The sequence below is a fragment of the Rhinoraja longicauda genome, chromosome 23 (assembly GCF_053455715.1).
Source record: "Rhinoraja longicauda isolate Sanriku21f chromosome 23, sRhiLon1.1, whole genome shotgun sequence".
Lineage (NCBI taxonomy): Eukaryota > Metazoa > Chordata > Chondrichthyes > Rajiformes > Arhynchobatidae > Rhinoraja > Rhinoraja longicauda.
The window spans coordinates 33,470,710-33,490,338 of NC_135975.1; the positions used below are offsets into that span (position 1 = coordinate 33,470,710).

At 45.6% G+C, this 19,629-nt stretch overlaps 1 protein-coding gene across 2 annotated transcripts in view; it reads right to left on the reverse strand.

Annotated features, from left to right (window-relative positions):
• ints13 (integrator complex subunit 13) overlaps window positions 1-16,546 on the reverse strand; it is a 77,917-nt gene extending 61,371 nt beyond the window's left edge. For both annotated transcript variants that reach the window (XM_078420020.1, XM_078420019.1), the window contains exons 1-3: window positions 16,014-16,546; window positions 13,383-13,469; window positions 3,758-3,832 (exon numbers count right to left, since the gene is read on the reverse strand). In XM_078420020.1, the coding sequence (XP_078276146.1) occupies window positions 3,758-3,832; window positions 13,383-13,469; window positions 16,014-16,238 (387 nt within the window). In that variant the 5' untranslated portion in view covers window positions 16,239-16,546. The remainder of the gene's footprint in view (window positions 1-3,757; window positions 3,833-13,382; window positions 13,470-16,013) is intronic.
• Between the last annotated feature and the right edge of the window lie 3,083 nt (window positions 16,547-19,629).

The following is a 19,629-nucleotide window of genomic DNA, read 5'->3' on the forward strand; positions in this document are numbered from 1 at the left end:
ATCGAGGACGAGCTAGCCAATTGTATACAAAATTGGTTTGAAGGTAGGAGACAGGGGATAGTTGTAGAGGTCAAGTCAAGTCAAGTCAATTTTATTTGTATAGCACATTTAAAAACAACCCACGTTGACCAAAGTGCTGTACATCTGATTAGGTCCCAAGGAAAAAAAATGAAACATACAGTAGCACGCAAACAGTTCACAGCGCCTCCTCAATGAGCCTCAAACGCTAGGGAGTAGAAATAGGTTTTGAGCCTGGACTTAAAGGAGTCGATGGAGGGGGCAGTTCTGATGGGGAGAGGGATGCTGTTCCACAGTCTAGGAGCTGCAACCGCAAAAGCGCGGTCACCCCTGAGCTTAAGCCTAGACCGCTGGATAGTGTGTAGGAAGGAACTGCAGATGCTGATTTACACCGAAGATAGATGCAAAATCAATCAAAAAGTGTAACTCAGCTGGTCAGGCATCTCCGGAGGAAAGGAATGGTTATGGTTCGGGTCGAGATCCTTCTTGTTTTTCAGACTCTCAGGCCTATAACGAGTGGTGTGCTGGATGTACTGTTGTTTGTTATTTATTTCAACAATTTAGATATGAACATAGGGCATTGTTTATAGGTTTGCCAAATTGATGCTATAGTGAACCAATGAAGGTGGCAATCTAAGATTACACTGGGATCTTGATCAACTGAGCTGACACTCTGAGGAATGATAGAGTAATTAATTAGGATAAATGCGAGGTGTTGCTCTTTGGTAAGACAAACAAGGTAGAATTCACTGTAAATGGGAGGCACTGAGGAGTGTTGTAATACAGAGAGTCCTCAGAGTGTAGGTACACGATTCTATAACAACCGCAACACGGGTAGACAGGGTAGTGAAGGCGGCATTTTGCATACTTGCTTTCAGCAGTCAGGTTATTGAGCACAGGAGTTGGACGTCACTGTATAGCATACATTGGTATGGCCATGTTCAGAGTACTGTGTACTGTTCCGGTTGTTCTAAAATAGGGAGGATGTCCTTAGACTGGAAAGGATGCAAAAAAGATTTACAAGGATGTTACTGTGTCGGGAGGGCTTGAGATACAAGGAAAGGCTCGATAGGCTGGTCTTTCTTTGGGATGTGGGATGTACGAGACTGAGGGATGATCTTACAGAGAATATAAAATCATGAAAGGCACGGATAAGTGATAAGCCACAGTCGTTTCCTCCAGGGTAGGGAAGTTTAACACATTTAAAACACTCTTAGAGAGGAACAGGAACTTGGATTGGAAATATTTGGAGAGATATTGGCCACGGTATAGACAACTGGGACTAGCTTTGTTAGGCAACTTGGTCGGAATAGACGAGGTGGGCCAAAGGGCATGTTTCTGGCTGTGTAGCTCTATGGCTGTGTAGCTCTATGACTCATTGGAAAATGATATATCTAACGCCCTTGTACAAAAAATGGAGTGCAAAACATGCCCGCCCGACAACTACAGACCTATCAGTTTAATCTTGGTGCAGCAGTTTAAGAAATAATCATCAAGGCAAATTTTAGATTGGTAAAGAAACCCACAGTCCATTCAATGGAAAACCACGATTGTCTTAGCTGCCTGTATTTTCAGTCAACATAAAAAAGACCGATGAAGGATATGCAAGAGATAATAATAATAATAATAATAATAATAAGCATTTATTTTATATAGCGCCTTATCGGGTGCTCAAAGCGCTTTACAAAAACAATCAACATAAAAACAGACAAACTATCCTAACGGAAAAGCGGTGAATAAACAACGCCAGCGTCCTCTCACGTCAGGGTCCGGCAGTAGACAACAAAAAGCACAGGACACACAGATACAATTTTTACACAAACAGCCATCACAGTGATTGCTCTAGGCACACCCTCACTGTGATGGAAGGCAAAGAAAAGTCTTATCTCCTCCTCATTCTTCTCCCGTGGTGCCACGAGGTGATCGAGGCTCCCAACTTTTTGAAGCCCCCACCGGGCGATGGAAAGTCCCAGGGCCGAGCCAAGCAGGCCGATGAAAGTCCTGAGCCCCCACCGGGCGATGGAAAGTCCCAGGGCCGAGCCGAGCAGGCCGATGAAGGTCCTGAGCCCCCACCGGGCGATGGAAAGTGCTGCGGCCGGGCCACGCAGGGCGATGAAGGGCCTGCGAGCGGGTCGATCGTACCTCGCGCTTCGGGGCGGTCGAAGCTGCTACGGCTGGAGCTCCCAAAAACCGGTCGCCAGCCAGGGACCTGCGAACTCCCGATGTTGCGGTCTGCAGGGCCCACGGCCGAAGCCTCCGAGATGGTAAGTCCAGGCCCTGCGACGGGAGTCTTCAAGGTCGATCCCAGCTGGAGGCCGCCGACTCCACGATGTTAGGCCGTAGCGCGAACGGAGATACGACACGGTAAAGGTCGCATCTCCGTTGAGGAAGAGATTAGAAAAAAGGTTTCCCCCAACCCCCCCACCACCCCCCCACATACACAGAGTTAAAAATAGAACAAAACGTACATTAAACGATGACAATAGACAAAAAACAAAAAAAAGACAGAGAGACTGCCGGTGAGCCGCAGCTGCAGAACACAGCCACGCCCCTTTATTTGGGGTGTTGTCTACATGGATTTTCAGAAGACATTTCAGAAAGTCCCACACAAAAGATGCTTTAGCAAAATCAAGGTCCATCGAATTTAAGTGTCTCCAGTGTGAGAAATTCGCTTAAAAGTAGCAAGAACAGTTGTGGTAAATTGACTTTCTTTTTATATTGGAGGATAGTAGACAAGGTGTTCCTCAAGGGTCAGTTTCAGGACCAATGCTTTATCTAATTATATTAATAGCTTTCACATGGATGTTCATAAATGAGATGAGCAGAATTAGACCATTTGGTGCATCAAGTCCACTCAGCCATTCAATCATGGCGGCTCTATCTTTGCCTCTTAACCCCAGTCTCCTGCCTTCTCCCCATAAACCCGACACCTGCTGTGCAAGCTAAAGTTTCCAAACCTTCATCTGTGAATATGCAATAAACAGGAGGAGGTAGCAACAGACTGCAGGAGGGCATGAATAGATAGTCTGGCTGAATAGATAGCCAAGTGCCAGAAGAAATGTAATACAAAGTGCGAGGGAACATACTTTGGCAGAAATAATTTAGACCAAATGGCACTTCTAAACAATGTGCAGGAATAAAAGGACTTAGGTGCACATGTGTGTTAATTCTTTGAAATACAACGGGAATATTGAGAGAATAGCTAGTATGTCAGATTTATTACATAAGGGATACTAACGCAAGAAAGTTATGTTCAAGATAGACACAAAATGCTGGAGTAACTCAGTGGATCAGGCAGCATCTCTAGAGAAAAGGAATAGGTGTTCAATCTATACTAAATACTAGTTAGCCACAACTGGAGAACTCTGCACGCCTAATTTTAGGAAATATCTGAAAATCACATTTTACAAAAATAATTACAGGATGAAGAACTGTAGCTAAAGATGAACAAGAAGCTGGAGTGGTTCTCCTTGGAGAAAGTTGACAGGAGCCACAGCAACTGAATTGTGGCAATTATAGAATTTAATCCCAAATAATTAAAAAAATATTGAATGCAAAAATGATAAAACCTGTAGCCAGAATAGCTATTACCAAAGTAGAAAATAATTACTGTTACTTAATTATTATTTTAAAGTCCCTTGAAAATTAATCATTAAACATTTTAAATGTTAAGTCAATGAAACCGATTTCAACAAGGAGGATTTACTCCCCACTCCTAAATCAAAAGGTTTTAATTTACCTCTTGCAGGTTCTGATCCTCTTGTCCCCAGGAGTTCAGGGTATGTGCCCTTGAGTCACTTACAATGAAATTCACCTAAAAAAAATCAAATCCAGGAATTAAACAAAACTCAAAAGATCTGGTTATGGTTTACAGGGTGTTACATTTCAAGCATTGTTGTAAAAACTAACTGCCAAATTTCAATGAGATACATCAGCAACATATTTCACCACATTAACTAGTCTGCTTCATGACTTAACTAATCAGTTGTCTTATTTCTCCACAATTTGTGGGCAGAGAGTACAATATTGTTGGGAATGCATTAAATACACTGTTCAATTCATACTTTGTGGAAGAAATTATTTTAATAACTGGGTCAGTCAGTTGATCCTATTTTCCCTTCTCCACGGGTAAATGTTTCATTAAACAGAGTGCACCTCCCTCACCTACACTCCCGTTAAAGCAAATAAGTAAGCAGAAAACCCATCACAAACTTAGTGATTGTGAGTTTTTGTTTTGTTGCTGGTTATAGTCGACTCCGTAGTGATATTGTGACTAAAATCAGGATCCATACATTGAACTTGAAAGCATTTGTGGACATTGAAGGTTGTCATCTCATGAGGATAACACAAGTCCCCACAAAGTAGGCTAATGTATAAATTGATAAGCATTTAAAGTCAATGAGAATATAGTGCTGCATAGAAGTACGGTACTGTGCAATTCATCCTGGATTACTCAGCAAAGAGTCATCAAAGTGATAGGTGAGAAGTTAGGCCAGGTGCTGCAGCCTTCCTTTAGGGCGGCACGGTGGTGCAGCGATAGAGTTGCTGCCTTACAACAAATGCAGCGTCGGAGACCCGGGTTCAATCCCGACTACGGGTGCCGTCTGTACGGAGTTTGTACATTCTCCCCACGACCTGGGTGGGCTTTCTCCGAGATCTTCGGTTTCCTCCCACACTCCAAAGACATACAGGTTTGTAGGTTAATTGGCTTGGTAAATGTAAAAATTGTCCCTGGTGTGTGTAGGATCGTGTTAATATGCAGGGATCACTGGTCGGTGTGGACCCGGTGGGCCGAAGGGCCTGTTTCCGCGCTGTATCTCTAAAAACTAAAAAAAACTTTAAAAAAAACTTCTGAAGTTCCATGAAGTATCAGTGAAAATAAATGAAATATTCAGAGATATTGCAGACGGGAGATAAAAGGGAAACATGGGACCGGAATGGGCAAAAAGCGTACAGAGGAGGGGAAAGGAGCAAGGTGACTGCGATGGTGAAGGACAACGGGAGACACAAGTACACATTGGGGTTGGGGGCATTACTTAAAATTGGAGAATTCAATGTTTGTATCATTGGGTTGTAAGCTACCCAAGTAGATATGAGGTGGGGCCTCACTCTGGCAATGGTGACGGCCAACGACAGAAAGGTCGGTATGGGAAGGGAAGTTAAAATGGTTATCAACCGGGAGGTCCAACGTGGATGACAGGACACGGTGTTCAGCCGAACAGTTGCTTAGCTGATGCTTGGTTTTTCCAATGTAAATGAAGCCACATTGGGAACAATGAAGCAACAGAAGTTTGAAGAGATGTATAAACAAGGAACTACAGATACACAAAAGGACACAAAGTGATGGAGTAATTCAGCAGGTCAGGCAGCATCTCAGGAGAATACGGATCGGTGATGTTTCGGATCGAGATTGCTGAATTACTCAAGCACTTTATATCCTTTTGAGGAGGTGCACACACACCTGTTCCAATTGGAAGGGCCGCTGGGGACCCTGAATAGAAGTGAGAGAGGTAGTGTAGGGTCAGGTTTTACATCTCCTCAGGTTGCATGAAGAGCATTTTGATATAACAATTCATGAGCTCCTCTACATCAATTACTAATATATGCACACTTGTTAAAGCCAGTAGTTCCTCTTATTTTTGGCCGTAATTTAAAAAATGTCACTTGTCCCAAATTTAAACAAATATATTGTTTCACTCCTCTTCTTCCCTCCTTAATTTATAGCCTTGTATCTTTTCATCTCTGTCAACTATATTCAGTATCTAACAAATACAGAATAGTGATTATGTTACTGAACTGATAATCCTCAGAATTGGCTGAGGATTAGTACGTTAGCCACTAGAGATAACCAATAATACGCCATTTCAGTTATGCCCAAATCCTGCCAATTAATTCATAGAAGTGGCAATTCTGTTTAAGTTTTGAAAAATCCTTACATTGTAGGTATCATTAATTGATGACATCCAATAATCATTTCTTGCAATTAAGACCCACTGAATTGCTGCTGAATATACTGCACAAAGAAATAATTATTTGATTTTCATTGACTTGCTCACACAAAAAAAAAAAAATCAATTTAACATGAATTAGTTGAAGGCAGTACCAGTCCATCACTTCTATAAAGGGATAAATTATAAGCATCAATATCAACATTTCCATTTTGTATAAAGACTACACAATACAACTAAAACTTTGCATTCAATAATTGTTCTTGATCTTCTGGGAAGACCTGGGAAAGATTATTTAAATATAATTTTATTTTAAAAAAATGTGAAATTCCCATAATATAATAACAACACTAAAAGTCTGAAGAAAGGTTCCGACCCAAAACGTCACCCATCCTTTTTCTCCAGAGATGCTGGCTGACCCGCTGAGCGACTCCAGCAGCTGCAGCTGCTTCCTACACTTCAAGTAGCTAAATAAATGGTATGCAATTAACAACAACAATTCAGTACTTCATCAACTAGCTTAAATTTACCCTTTTAACAAAAAATGTTTCTGAAAGAGTTTACCCAAGGAAAACTTATCATTTGCACAGACTGTAAATTTATAATGCAACTCGCAGGGTGTAATGTCACCAGCAGGGTTAGAGGTTATTTGCTCATTCAAATTCCACTTTGGTGGTAGAGGGGCAGCTTCTTCAATTGCAGCAGACATAGGCCCAGTACAATGTGGAAAGGGAATTCTATGACTTTCACCCAATGACTCGGAGGGATCGTCATTATATTTCTGAGTCAGGATAATGTAAAACTTGGAGGGAAACCTGCAAGTGTTGATGCTCTCATCTGCCTGCTTCCCATGACAACATGGACAAAGCCTATTGAAGAAGCCGTGTTAAGTTGCTAAAGTGCATCACAAGAACAGCATGCACAGTACCTACACTGTGCTGGCAATAGAAAGCAAATGATAATGGTGGTGAATGGAATACCAATCAAAAGGATTGTTTTGTTCTGGATGACAACAAGCTCGCCATTATATTATTGCACATGTCCTGAAGATGTTGGTGCGAGTCGTTTGCTCAAACTGCAGTGTTTACATACACTAGATAATGATAATGATTACTGGTGACTCAAGGTTATGAGTAGCAGAATGTTAACATCTCACTAAATGTCACTGAGAGGAGGCTAGATTCTCTCATTTAGGTGATTACTGGCTGATTTTCACGTGATGTAAATATTATTTTGCCATTGATGAGCCAAAACCTGAATATCATCCCACATGCAAGCATTAGGGTGGCACGGTGGTGCAGCGGTAGAATTGCTGCCTTACAGCATCAGAGACCCGGGTTTGATCCTGGCTACGGCTGCTGTCTATATGGACCTGCGTGGGTTTTCTCCGGGATCTCCGATTTCCTCCCACACTCCAAGGACATGCAGGTTTGTAGATTCATTGGCTTGGTATAATTGTAAATTGTCCCCAGTGTATGTGGGATAGTGGTAGTGCGCTGGGATCACTGTTTTGCCCAGACTTCGGTGGGCCAAAGAGCCTGTTTCCATGCTGTATCTCTAAACTAAACAAGTAGCTTGAAGGTAGACACCAGATGTTGGAGTAACTCAGCGCATCAGGCAGCATCTCAGGAGAGAAGGAATGGGTAACGTTTCGGGTTGAGACCCTTCTTCAGTGTGAAGAAGGGTCTCGACTCGGAACATCACCCATTCCTTCTCCCCTGAGATGCTGCCTGACCCACTGTTACTCCAGCATTTGGTGTCTACCTTCAATTTGAACCAGCATCTGCAGTTATTTTCCTAAACAAGCAGCTTACTCATTTGAGGAGCTGCATTGAACTGAACAACGTGCATTTGTCAGCAATACCCCTAATGCTGGTGGGTCACTGAAGATGCAGCTGGTTGGGTGTAGGACAACACCCGAGAAGCCCTAACCAGTGATGATGTCCTGTGGCTGTCCTAGCTGTCCTCCATCTTCCTTCTGCACTATTTCTGACCATTCAGCATTCTTTTCCCATTGACTTCAATTTTACAACACTTAATTAAAGCTACATTTAGTCATGCCGATATGATGCCATGGGGGGCTACTCCTGCCTCAGATTTTTAAAGTTTAGTTTAGAGAAACAGCATGGAAACAGGTCCTTTAGCCCACCAAGTCTATGCCGACCAGCAATCCTCGTACACTAGCACTATCCGACACACACTAGGGACAATTTACAATCTTAACTGAAGTCAATTAACCTACAAACCTGTACATCTTTGCGGAAGGGTCTCGACCCAAAATGTCACCCATTCCCTCTCTCCTAGACGCTGCCTGACCTGCTGAGTTACTCCAGCATTTTGTGATAACTTCGCACTGGCGAGCTTAATAATCGCAATGGGACTGACAGGCCAAGGAAGACCTGCACAGCTGATGACCGAAGAATTCTCTCTATAACAAAGAAAAATCCCCAAACACCTGTCTGACTCACTTATCTTCATTGATGATACAACTGCCGACAGATCAGAAACACTCTTCAGGAGTCAGGTGTGGATTTGTCAATGACCACTGTCCGCAGAAGACTTCATGAACAGAAATATAGTGGCTACACTGTAAGATGCAAACCACTGGTTAGGCGCAAAAATAGGATGGCAAGGTTACAGTTTGCCAAGAAGTGCTTAAAAGAGCAACCACAGTTCTGGAAAAAGGTTGTGGACAGATGAACATTAATTAATATCAGAGTGATGGCAAGAGCAAAGTATGGAGGAGAGAAGGAACTGCCCAAGATCCAAAGCATACCACCTCATCTGTATCCAAAGCATACCACCTCATCGGTGATGGGGGTGTTATGGCCTGGACATGTATGGCTGCTGAAGGTACTGCCTCACTTATCTTCATTGATGATACAACTGCTGATCCTATCTGCTCAAGTTCAAACAAATGCCTCAAAACTCATTGGTCGGCGGTTCATTCTACAGCAAGATAATGATTCCAAACATACTGCTAAAGCAACAAAGGAGTTTTTCAAAGCTAAAAAATGGTCAATTTGAGTGACCAAGTCAATCACCCAATCTGAACCCAATTGAGCATGTCTATTATATACTGAAGAGAAAACTGAAGGAGACTAGCCCCCAGAAGCATAAGCTAAAGATGGCTGCAATACAGGCCTGGCAGAGCATCACCAGAGAAGACACCCAGCAACTGGTGATGTCCATGAATCGCAGACTTCAAGCAGTCATTGCATGCAAAGGATGTGCACAAAATACTAAACATGACTACTTTCATTTACATGACATTGCTGTGTCCCAAACATTAGGGTGCCCTAAAATAGGGGGAACTATGTATAAACACTGCTATCATTTCTACATGGTGAAACCAAAATGTATAAAAATGGCCTTTATTAAAATCTGACAATGTGCACTTTAACCACATGTGATTTTTTTCCATTACAAATCTCAAATTGTGGAGTACAGAGGCAAATAAATGATGGGTCTTTGTCCCAAACATTAAGGAGGGCACCGTACCTGAAAAATCTGACCAGAAGCTTCACTAATTCTGCAGCACAAGAATTTGCAATATGTGCCTGGACACTATGTAGGCCCAGGACATTTGTCATACAGCCAGTTAAGCAATTTTGTGCATCAGAGTTTATAAGTAGAACAGTCCCTAATGCTGGATACCACACCTGGCACGTCAAAATACAGATGATTCCAAACACTGCCACCTCATTTCTTCCGCTCATAAGCTGAAATTTTACACCTTTTGAAGATTCATGTAGTCTCCGTCTTCCATTTGTTCTTTAATTGTGCACTATCATGTCTGTGGTGAGCCTTTGGCTGTGGATTTGCTTACCCGCCGAAAAAATGCTGCTTCTGCTCTTGGGCACACAGCTGTGTGGTAGGCAGTTTGTCCCTTTACATATATATAAAATGCTGCCCTTAGCATGTTCTTATATTTTCTACATTGATCGACAGCTAGTTACCCGTATTGTCAATTTTGGAATGAGGAATATAGCAGGTTAGAGAATGAGCTGCCAAAGATAGAACAAGGAATACTCCAAGTACCAAGGATACCTAAGGACTGTGCTGACCTGCTTGCTGAGGTATTCACAAAGATCTTCAATCTGTCTCTATCTCTGGCAACAGTCCCTAAGTGCCTGAAGTCACCACCATAGTGCCGGTGCCGATAAAGGCAAACATCAGCAATCTGAACGACTACCGTCCGGTTGCCCTCACACCGATAATTATGAAGTGCTTTGAAAGGTTGGTCCTCTCCCACATCAAAGCCACCATCACTGCCTCACTAGACCCACATCAGTTCGCATACAGAGCAAATAGATCCACAGAGGATGCCATCTCTCTAGCTCTTCATACCGTCCTGACTCACCTGGAGAGACAGGGCACATACGTGAGGTTACTATTTATAGACTATAGCTCTGCTTTCAACACAGTCATCCCCAGCAAGCTCACCTCCAAACTCCACCAGCTAGGCCTACATGCGACTGGAACCTGAATTTCCTGACAGAACGCCCTCAGGCAGTGATATTGGGCCTCCACCTGTCCTCCACTACACTCTGAGTACTGGCACACCGCAGGGTTGTGTATTGAGCCCCATCCCCTACTCCCTCTTCACACATGACTGTCCCTGCATTCGCCACCAACACCATCGTCAAATTTGCGGATGACACAACAGTGATCGGGCTGATCTCCAACGGCGATGAATCAGCCTACCGAGGTGCAGAACCTGGCGAGCTGGTGCTCAGAGAACAACCTGTCCCTAAACACATCAAAAACCAAGGAGCTAATTATCAACTTTAGACGGTCACAGAATGCGGAATACGCTCCAGTCCTCATCAACGGGGACGAAATGGCGAGAGTGTCCAGCTTCAGGTTTCTGGACACACACATTTCAGAGGACCTCACATGGTCCACTAACACCGCTGCGCTAGTCAAAAAAGCACAGCAACGGCTGTTTTTCCTGAGAACACTAAAAAAGGTCGGTCTGCCCCAACAGTTACTGATGACCTTCTACCGCTGCACCACAGAGACATACGGCATCTATGTGTGGTATCTCAGCTGCACGGCAGCGGACAGGAGAGCTCTTCAGCGGGTCGTCTGCAGAGCGCAGAGGATCATTGGGACACAGCTGCCAGCCCTGGAGGACATCTACAACGCACGCTGCCTCAGGAAAGCCACCAGCATCTACAAAGACTCCACACACCCATGCCACCGTCTGTTTGAACTACTTCCATCTGGCAGGCGTTACAAGGCCTTCTACGCCCGCACCTCCAGACTAGGAAACAGCTTTATCCCTCGAGCTATAGCTGCTCTGAATCGGACCTGCTGAGAGCCCGCCGTGATCTGTCTCTGCCCCCAGGGTCATCTGGCCCAACTGACCCCTGCATGAACCTTTTTTGCACATTACCTTTATTCCTTCCCTCCCCCTTCCCTCTCCCCTTCCCTCTCCCCTTCCCTCTCCCCCCCCCCCACCCCCCCGTTGCCTTTGGTGTTTTCGTTTTCGCCGTGATTTATTTATTTATTTTATAGCATCGATATGGAAGTGGCATTCTTAATCTAGTTATACTTGTACAATGACAATAAAGATATTGTATTGTATTGTATTATAAGTTAGAGTAGAATTAGGCCATTTGGCCCACTGAGTCCACTCCGCCATTCAATCATGGCTGATCTCTGCCTCCTAATCTTATTTTCCTGCCTTCTCCCCATAATCCTTGACACCCGTTCTAATCAAGAATTTGTCTATCTCTGCCTTAACAATATACAGACTTGGCCTCCACAGCCCTCTGTGGCAGTGAGTTCCACAGATTAACCACCCTCTGACTATAGAAGATAATATCTCCAGAGTTAGTAATGGGGAAATTGGGAATATAACAATTTAAATGAGAGTTTTACTTCCTTAATAGATACAAACCAATTTTTTTTGTAACAATTTAGTAATTTTATGATCATCAATACCGATATGATTTTTTTCATCGCAAAGTTAATTAATTAAACCTTAATCCACCATGGTAGGATTTGAATTTGCTCCTCCAGATTATTAATCTAAGATTCTAGATTACTCATCTAGTAACATAACCACTAGGCAGACACAAAATGCCGGAGTAACTCAACGGGACAGGCAGCATCTCTGGAGAGAAGGAATGGGTGACGTTTCGGGTCGAGACCCTTCTTCAGACTGATGTCAGGGGAGTGGGCGGGACAGAGATAGAATGTAGTCGGAGACAGTAAGACTGGTGGGAGAACTTGGAAGGGGAGGGGATGGAGAGAGAGGGAAAGCAAGGGCTATTTGAAGTTAGAGAAGTCAATGTTCATACCGCTGGGGTGTAAGCTACCCAAGCGAAATATGAGGTGCTTGCCTATAACATAACATGCTACTTAACCCTCAAATTATTCTTATACCTGCCTGATATTTGGGTCCAAAACTGGATTTGACAGGGGGCAGAAAACATGCAAAAATATTTGTAATGTTAAAGACTATGTCAGCTAAAATTGAGTTTTCAGCTAAATTAGCAGCACCACATATCATATCATATATATACAGCGCGGAAACAGGCCTTTTCGGCCCACCAAGTCCGCGCCGCCCAGCGATCCCCGATCCCCAGCGATTTCAAACTCCTGCTTAGGAAAGCAAGGAGATGTTTTCAAATAATCCTAAGGCAAACGAAGAGACCAGTAAATAATGAGACCACCAGCGAGGTCACTAAGATAAACGTTTGGCTTCCTAGAGACATCCAAGGCTAGCTCGGAGCCTGATGGGACGCATAACTCACAAAGGAGGATAGCTAGTTTAGACACAGTCACATCTTGTTCTTAGAGATAGAAGTTACTACTTAAGTACACGCTTCCACCTTTAGAGAGAGCTTCATCTTCAGGGAGAGAGGGGAAGCTTCACATTCGGGGAGAGAGAGAGGACTTCACCCAGAGAGGGAGACAGCAAGAACTTGGACCGTGGTGTGTGCAGGTGCCAGCCAGTGTAGACAGGAGACTCAAATACACAGAGACCTGTTATTTTGTATTGTTACTTTATGATAGTTTTTCTGTAGTTTACTTGTATTTTGCTTTAATAAATAGTTATTTGTGCTCTTCAGGATGTGCTTTCTCCATTCATTGTTCTGAATCCTTGAATCCTGCATATATTTTGTTACATTAGTGCATTGTTCCACAGTTATACTTGTTTGTCTTCCTGAAATCTGTATATTGGTCATATGTATTAGGCAACAAAGACATTTCCATCTGGTTTGCATCCCCACCCATGCCTAACTTTCCAATAATCCTTCCTTAGGAAAATGCCCTATTACTTCACAAACTATACTGGGCTCTCTTTCCTGCTCTAGATCCTTGTGCTTCCATTAATAATTATTCCATTTCAATTCAGTACACAACAAAAAAATGTTTCAATGGACAGTTATGGTTACTTACCCTGGTTGCACCCATTAATTGCTTTGGAGCAACTGTTAGCAGGCTTTGGTCACCAGATGTTGACATCATGCTGCTTAATGTTGCTGGCTGAGATACATAGGGAAATTAAATAGAACATATTTTATACACGATTTTTAATATCTTCAAAATGGAATGCCAACATTCCAAGAAGCACACAGTTAAATGCATACTTTGGTAGTGTCAAGACCACCAGTTGTCCTGTTGTATCTGTAACTAATCAATTCATCCCTCTCCCCAAGAGACCTGTAAATTTGCTTTCAAGTATTATATGCAATTCTGTTTTTGATGATTTTGAAAGAGTGAATCACCTTTTACCAATCTTCCTAGCAAAGGTTTGTTCTTAAAACAAAAACAAACCTACATCAATGCTTTGCCAATTTTCTTAAACTATCAAGCCAACGAACATTTTCGTAATTTTTTCACTTTTTTTTGTACATTGTTCAATCCTGACCTGTCTTTAAAGTTTTAAAAGTACAGCACGGAAACAGGCCCTTCGGCCTACCGAGTCCACGCCGACAAGCAATCTCTCCATACACTAGCCTACACGCACTAGGAATCATTTTAAATTTACTTTAGCTAATTAACCTACAAACCTATATGTCTTTGGAGAGCGGGAAGAAACTGGGCCAACCGGAGAAAACCCCCAGGGAAAATCGTACAAACTTTGTACAGACAGAACCTGGGTCTCTGGCGCTGTAAGGCAGCAACTCTACCGCTGCGCCACCGTGCCGCCTTACTCTCCACTCTGCTTGTAAACTTTCTTCACCTAACAGTTAAAACCACTGCAATAATATTTGCAACATCCTTTTAGTATTCTGAAAGACAGGGTTGTGAGCCTCCAAACAGACCTGTAAGTGAGCACTGCTTTCAATTACAATGCTGCACAGCAATTTCACCTTGCTGTAGCTTTCACAAAGACCAAATTGTACTTGCAAAACAATTTGCACTACATGTGAAACTTGTTTTAAAAGTCATGAGCAATGCCAGAGGAAGAAGCAGGAGAAGATACTTTAACCTGTATTAGCAAGGATTACAAAATGGTTTTGTTGATTAAACAGAAACTTTATTTGGTACTTGTTTAACTGATCTGCTCAAAATAAAAATAAATCAAATGTGGAAAATTATGCCTCACACATCAGCAGCACTGTATTTCTGTATCAAATACTGCTAACTACTTGTCTGAAGAAGGGTCTCGCCCAAAACGTCACCCATTCCTTCTCTCCAAAGATGCTGCCTGTTACTCCAGCTTTTTGTGTCTATCTTTGGTTTAAACCAACATCTGTAGTTCCTTCTTACACACTAACTAGCAGTATTTAAGTAAGTATATCATTGCTCTACTTACTTAAAGGGTCAATCATCGCTCGGTTCATAAACATTTCATTTCCCTTTTTAAAAAAAAACTCAGCACATAAATATTTATAACTTATGTAGAATAGAGGGCTGTGCTATCCAACAAATGGCAGCCTATTGAAGATGTTTCACAGAAGATTGATGGATCAGCAAGTTATCAACTAAAGACAATCATTTCAATCACCACTTCACTGCTGCCTGCACTCATATCCATTGAGCAACTTCTTACAAATTCTTGACCAGACAGAGTTCATTAGTTGCCAAGAATAAGCAACTTATTTCACCAAGAGTTCATAATATATTCCAAGAGCTTTGTGCTTTTGAAATAACTCCCATCAGTATCCGAAGATAGACACAAGAAGCTGGTCTGAAGGTCTGAAGAAGGGTCTCGACCCGAAACATCACCCATTCCTTCTCTCCTGAGATGCTGCCTGACCTGCTGAGTTACTCCAGCATTTTGTGAATAAATACCTTCGATTTGTATCAGCATCTGTAGTTATTTTCTTACACAAGAAGCTGGAGTAACTCAGCATGTCAGGCAGCATCTCTGTATTGCAGACCCCTAGCCACTAGCACATACCCAGCTTCATACAGATTCCCCAGACACCAGCCGACTGATCCCCAAACCCTTCCTCCATCCTGCCCTCTCCCCAGAACCCAAACATCACATCTTCCATCCCACTCCCCAATCCTTAGCCCCAACCTCTTGCACTAATGCTGTATCTCAACTCTCTCAGTTTTCCAGATCTTAGCATCTCCCTTGCTCCATCATAGAGCTTAATCCCCCTTCTCCCCCTCCCCCCAAATCAAGTCTCGACCAACATCCCTTAAACGCTAGCCTTCCCATCTCCTTGACCCTCCATCTCCACACTCCTTGACTTCCTACCCCCAGGCGGATGCTACTCTTGTTAACCCTCCACCCAAGTCTCTCATTCTAGACCGCCCCCCCCCCCCCCAGCCCCTTCATCTTAGAACCCCTAGCCCCTCATCCTAGATCCTCCCTTATCCTGGACCCTCCACATTCCTTCACCCTAGCTACCCCACCCCCAACTCCCTCATCCTTGATGCCCATAACCCCCGTCCTAAACCTCGCACCTCCCCTATCCTAGTACCTCTCTTATCCGAACCCTCACCCTAAACCCCCTCCATCCTAGACCTTCCCACCCCCTTTCCTGGAGCCCCCTCCCCCTCCCCCTCCCCCTCCCCCTCCCCCATCCCCCTCTCCCATCCCCATGCCAGCGGCCGGGCGGCGCCTCTCACCAGTTTCCTGGCGGGGAAGACGTCGTACATGATGCGGCAGTACTCCATGGCCGACTCCACGGCGCAGGTCCACAGTGACTTGGCGATGGGTGCGAGCGGGATGATGCCGGGCGCCCGGTTCTTGGTGAACATGTCGAACTCCACCGTCTGCCGGCACGACTCGCCCATGTACGGGCAGTGGTCCACCACGAACACCGTCTTGTGCGCCTCCGAGAACAGCCTCATCCTGACGCCGGACGCTGCGTCCCCCGGAGCGGCGAGGAGGTGAGCTGTCCTTTGGTCACGGCCTCCGCCGCCGTGGCTCAGGCCTCCGTCGCCGGGCAACCGGCGGCAGATCCAAGATGGCCGCTCCGGGGGCGGTGACTGTCGTCGAGCGGCCACGCGCACGTCAGGGGGAGGGGCGCAAGCCTCGGTTGAGGGGGCGCGCACCTCTTGGCAGAGGGGGCGCGCACCTCTTGGCAGAGGGGGCGCGCACCTCTTGGCTGAGGGGGCGCGCACCTCTTGGCTGAGGGGGCGCGCACCTCTTGGCTGAGGGGGCGCGCACCTCTTGGTTGAGGGGGCGCGAACCCATTGAAGCGGAGGCGCGCACCTCGGCTGAAGAGGCGCGCACCTCGGCTGAAGAGGCGCGCACCTCGGCTGAAGAGGCGCGCACCTCGGCTGAAGAGGCGCGCACCTCGGCTGAAGAGGCGCGCACCTCGGCTGAAGAGGCGCGCACCTCGGCTGAAGAGGCGCGCACCTCGGCTGAAGAGGCGCGCACCTCGGCTGAAGAGGCGCGCACCTCGGCTGAAGAGGCGCGCACCTCTTGATTGAGGGGGCGTGCACCTATTGCAGCGGTGGCGCAGCAAAGATACTAGAGGAGCAAGACGGACCACTCCGTTGGAATCGCCTATACTGAAGTGTAGTCCGCAACGGAGCGGAACGTCCGCCATTTTAGTAAGCAAAACCCGCCGTCCGTTCTGCCTCTCGCAGTGTAATCAGTGTTGTGGGGGAACAGTATGTGTGATGATACCATTAAAATGCAGAAAATATCTCATCTATCAACTCAATTTTTTTTGTTATTTTTATTTTAAATGTTTCCCCCCTGCTTAATCTCTCTGATTTTATTATTATTTCTTACTGTTTCTGCCCATTTCCCTCCCATCCTTCCTCCCCAGCCCCCTCTTTTGTGCATTCCCTTGTATTGCTCAAGCACACACTGCACAAATTTAACTTATATATATATATATATATATGAATGTGTGTGAGAGGCAATAGATCTCAAAGTTCCTTCTCATGGATCAGAAGCAACTGATTTAACGCAACGTTAAATTTCTCTCTTCATCTTAGTTTTGTGAGAAACAGGATGATTAAACCACCAGCAGGTCAGGCAGCATCTCGGGAGAGAAGGAATGGGTGACGTTTCGGGTCGTGACCCTTCTTCAGACTGATGTCAGGGGGGCGGGACAAAGGAAGGATATAGGTGGAGACAGGAAGATAGAGGGAGAACTGGGAAGGGGGAGGGGAAGGGAGGGAAAGGGAGGGACAGAGGAACTATCTAAAGTTGGAGAAGTCAATGTTCACACCACTGGGCTGCAAACTGCCCAGGCGAAATATGAGGTGCTGCTCCTCCAATTTCCGGTGGGCCTCACTATGGCACTGGAGGAGGCCCATGACAGAGAGGTCAGACTGGGAATGGGAGGGGGAGTTAAAGTGCTGGGCCACCGGGAGATCAGTTTTGTTAATGCGGACCGAGCGCAGGTGTTCAGCGAAGCGATCGCCGAGCCTGCGCTTGGTTTCGCCGATATAAATAAGTTGATATCTAGAGTAGCGGATGCAATAGATGAGGTTGGAGGAGGTGCAGGTGAACCTCTGTCTCACCTGGAAAGACTGTTTGGGTCCTTTGATGGAGTTGAGGGGGGAGGTAAAGGGACAGGTGTTGCATCTCGTGCGGTTGCAAGGGAAAGTGCCCGGGGTTGGGGTGGTTTGGGTAGGAAGGGACGAGTGGACCAGGGAGTTACGGAGGGAACGGTCTCTGCGGAACGCAGAGAGGGGAGGGGATGGGAAGATATGGCCAGTGGTGGGGTCCCGTTGTAGGTGACGGAAATGTTGGTGGATGATATGTTGGATCTGCTGGCTGGTGGGGTGGAAGGTGAGAACGAGGGGGATCCTGTCCTTGTTGCGAGTGGGGGGAGGGGGAGCAAGAGCGGAGCTGCGGGATGTAGAAGAGACCCTAGTGAGAGCCTCATCTATAATGGAGGAGGGGAAGCCCCGTTTTCTGAAGAACGAGGACATCTCGGAAGCCTTAGTCTGAAACACCTCATCCCGGGCGCAGATGCGGCGTAGACGGAGGAATTGGGAGTAGGGGATAGACTTTTTGCAGGGAACCGGGTGGGAAGAAGTGTAGTCCAGATAGCTGTGCGAGTCGGTGGGCTTGTAGTAAATGTCCGTCACTAGTCTGTCTCCTGTGATGGAGATGGTGAGGTCCAGAAACGGGAGGGAGATGTCAGAGATAGTCCAGGTATATTTAAGGGCAGGATGGAAATTGGAGGTGAAGTGTATGAAGTCAGTGAGTTCTGCATGGGTGCAAGAGGTAGCACCAATGCAGTCGTCGATGTAGGGACAGAGACAGGCTGGATGATTGAACTACCACCGAGTTCGTTGGAGCACTGAGAGTGTGGTACGGGGATAGAGGCAGGCTGGACAAAGGGCCATAAATTTAGGAGAGTGTCTAAGCAGCAGGGATGGGTTGAAATGGGTTGTGAAGGTAACTAAGGATCATGTGGATAAATACTGCGCTTGCTCAATGAGGTAAATGAATATTGCAAATACGCCCCTGATCGGGGAACTGCCAATTGCCATGCACATACAATGTATGATCTGGGGGGGTACCTGGGGGCGGTACAGAAGATTGTGCACCTCATCGCTCTGATTGGAAGGAGCCTGAAGGGGAGGGGGATTCAGCAAAAGGGAGGGAGATTCAACGAAGTTGTACTGTATAAAGAGAAGGCACTGTCTTTGTCTCGGTTTGGAGAGGCACCCGGTTCTGCAGACTCGTGAATAAATTTCTTGTTTCCACGACTTTGTCTCTGGCATCGTGATTGTGAGCACTCATATTTACATCTCACAAGCTTGGGGGCTCGTCCGGAATTGCCACTTCGGCCGCTTGGCGGAGGCACGAAAGGAAGGGAAGGTGCACCCTGCTGATTTCAGCAGTCCCTGATCTCCTTGCTTGCCATCAGCGGTTTGAGCGAGTGATATCCGGACAAGAGACTCGTGGAAACAAGAGGGAATCCGGAATAACAGATCGGAGGGGAATTCCGATCGGGAGGATAAGGAAGGGATCAATCGAGCAATTTATGTGCACGGGACCCGGGTAAGAAAATTGACTATTAAGTATTACTCGGGCGATTGGGTTCTGTCGGACGGGAGAGGTCGGACAGGGATAACAGATCGGAGGGCAATTCCGATCGGGAGGATAACAGATCGGAGGGGAGTTCCGATGGGGAAAGGGAGAGGAAGGGCGGTAAGCCCAACCCCCACATTCCACCTGATAGTCCATTGGGGCGAATGCTGAGCCATTGGGAGCAGGGAAAACCCAGGGATTGGAGAAGACAAAAATGATTCAGTTCTGTTATTT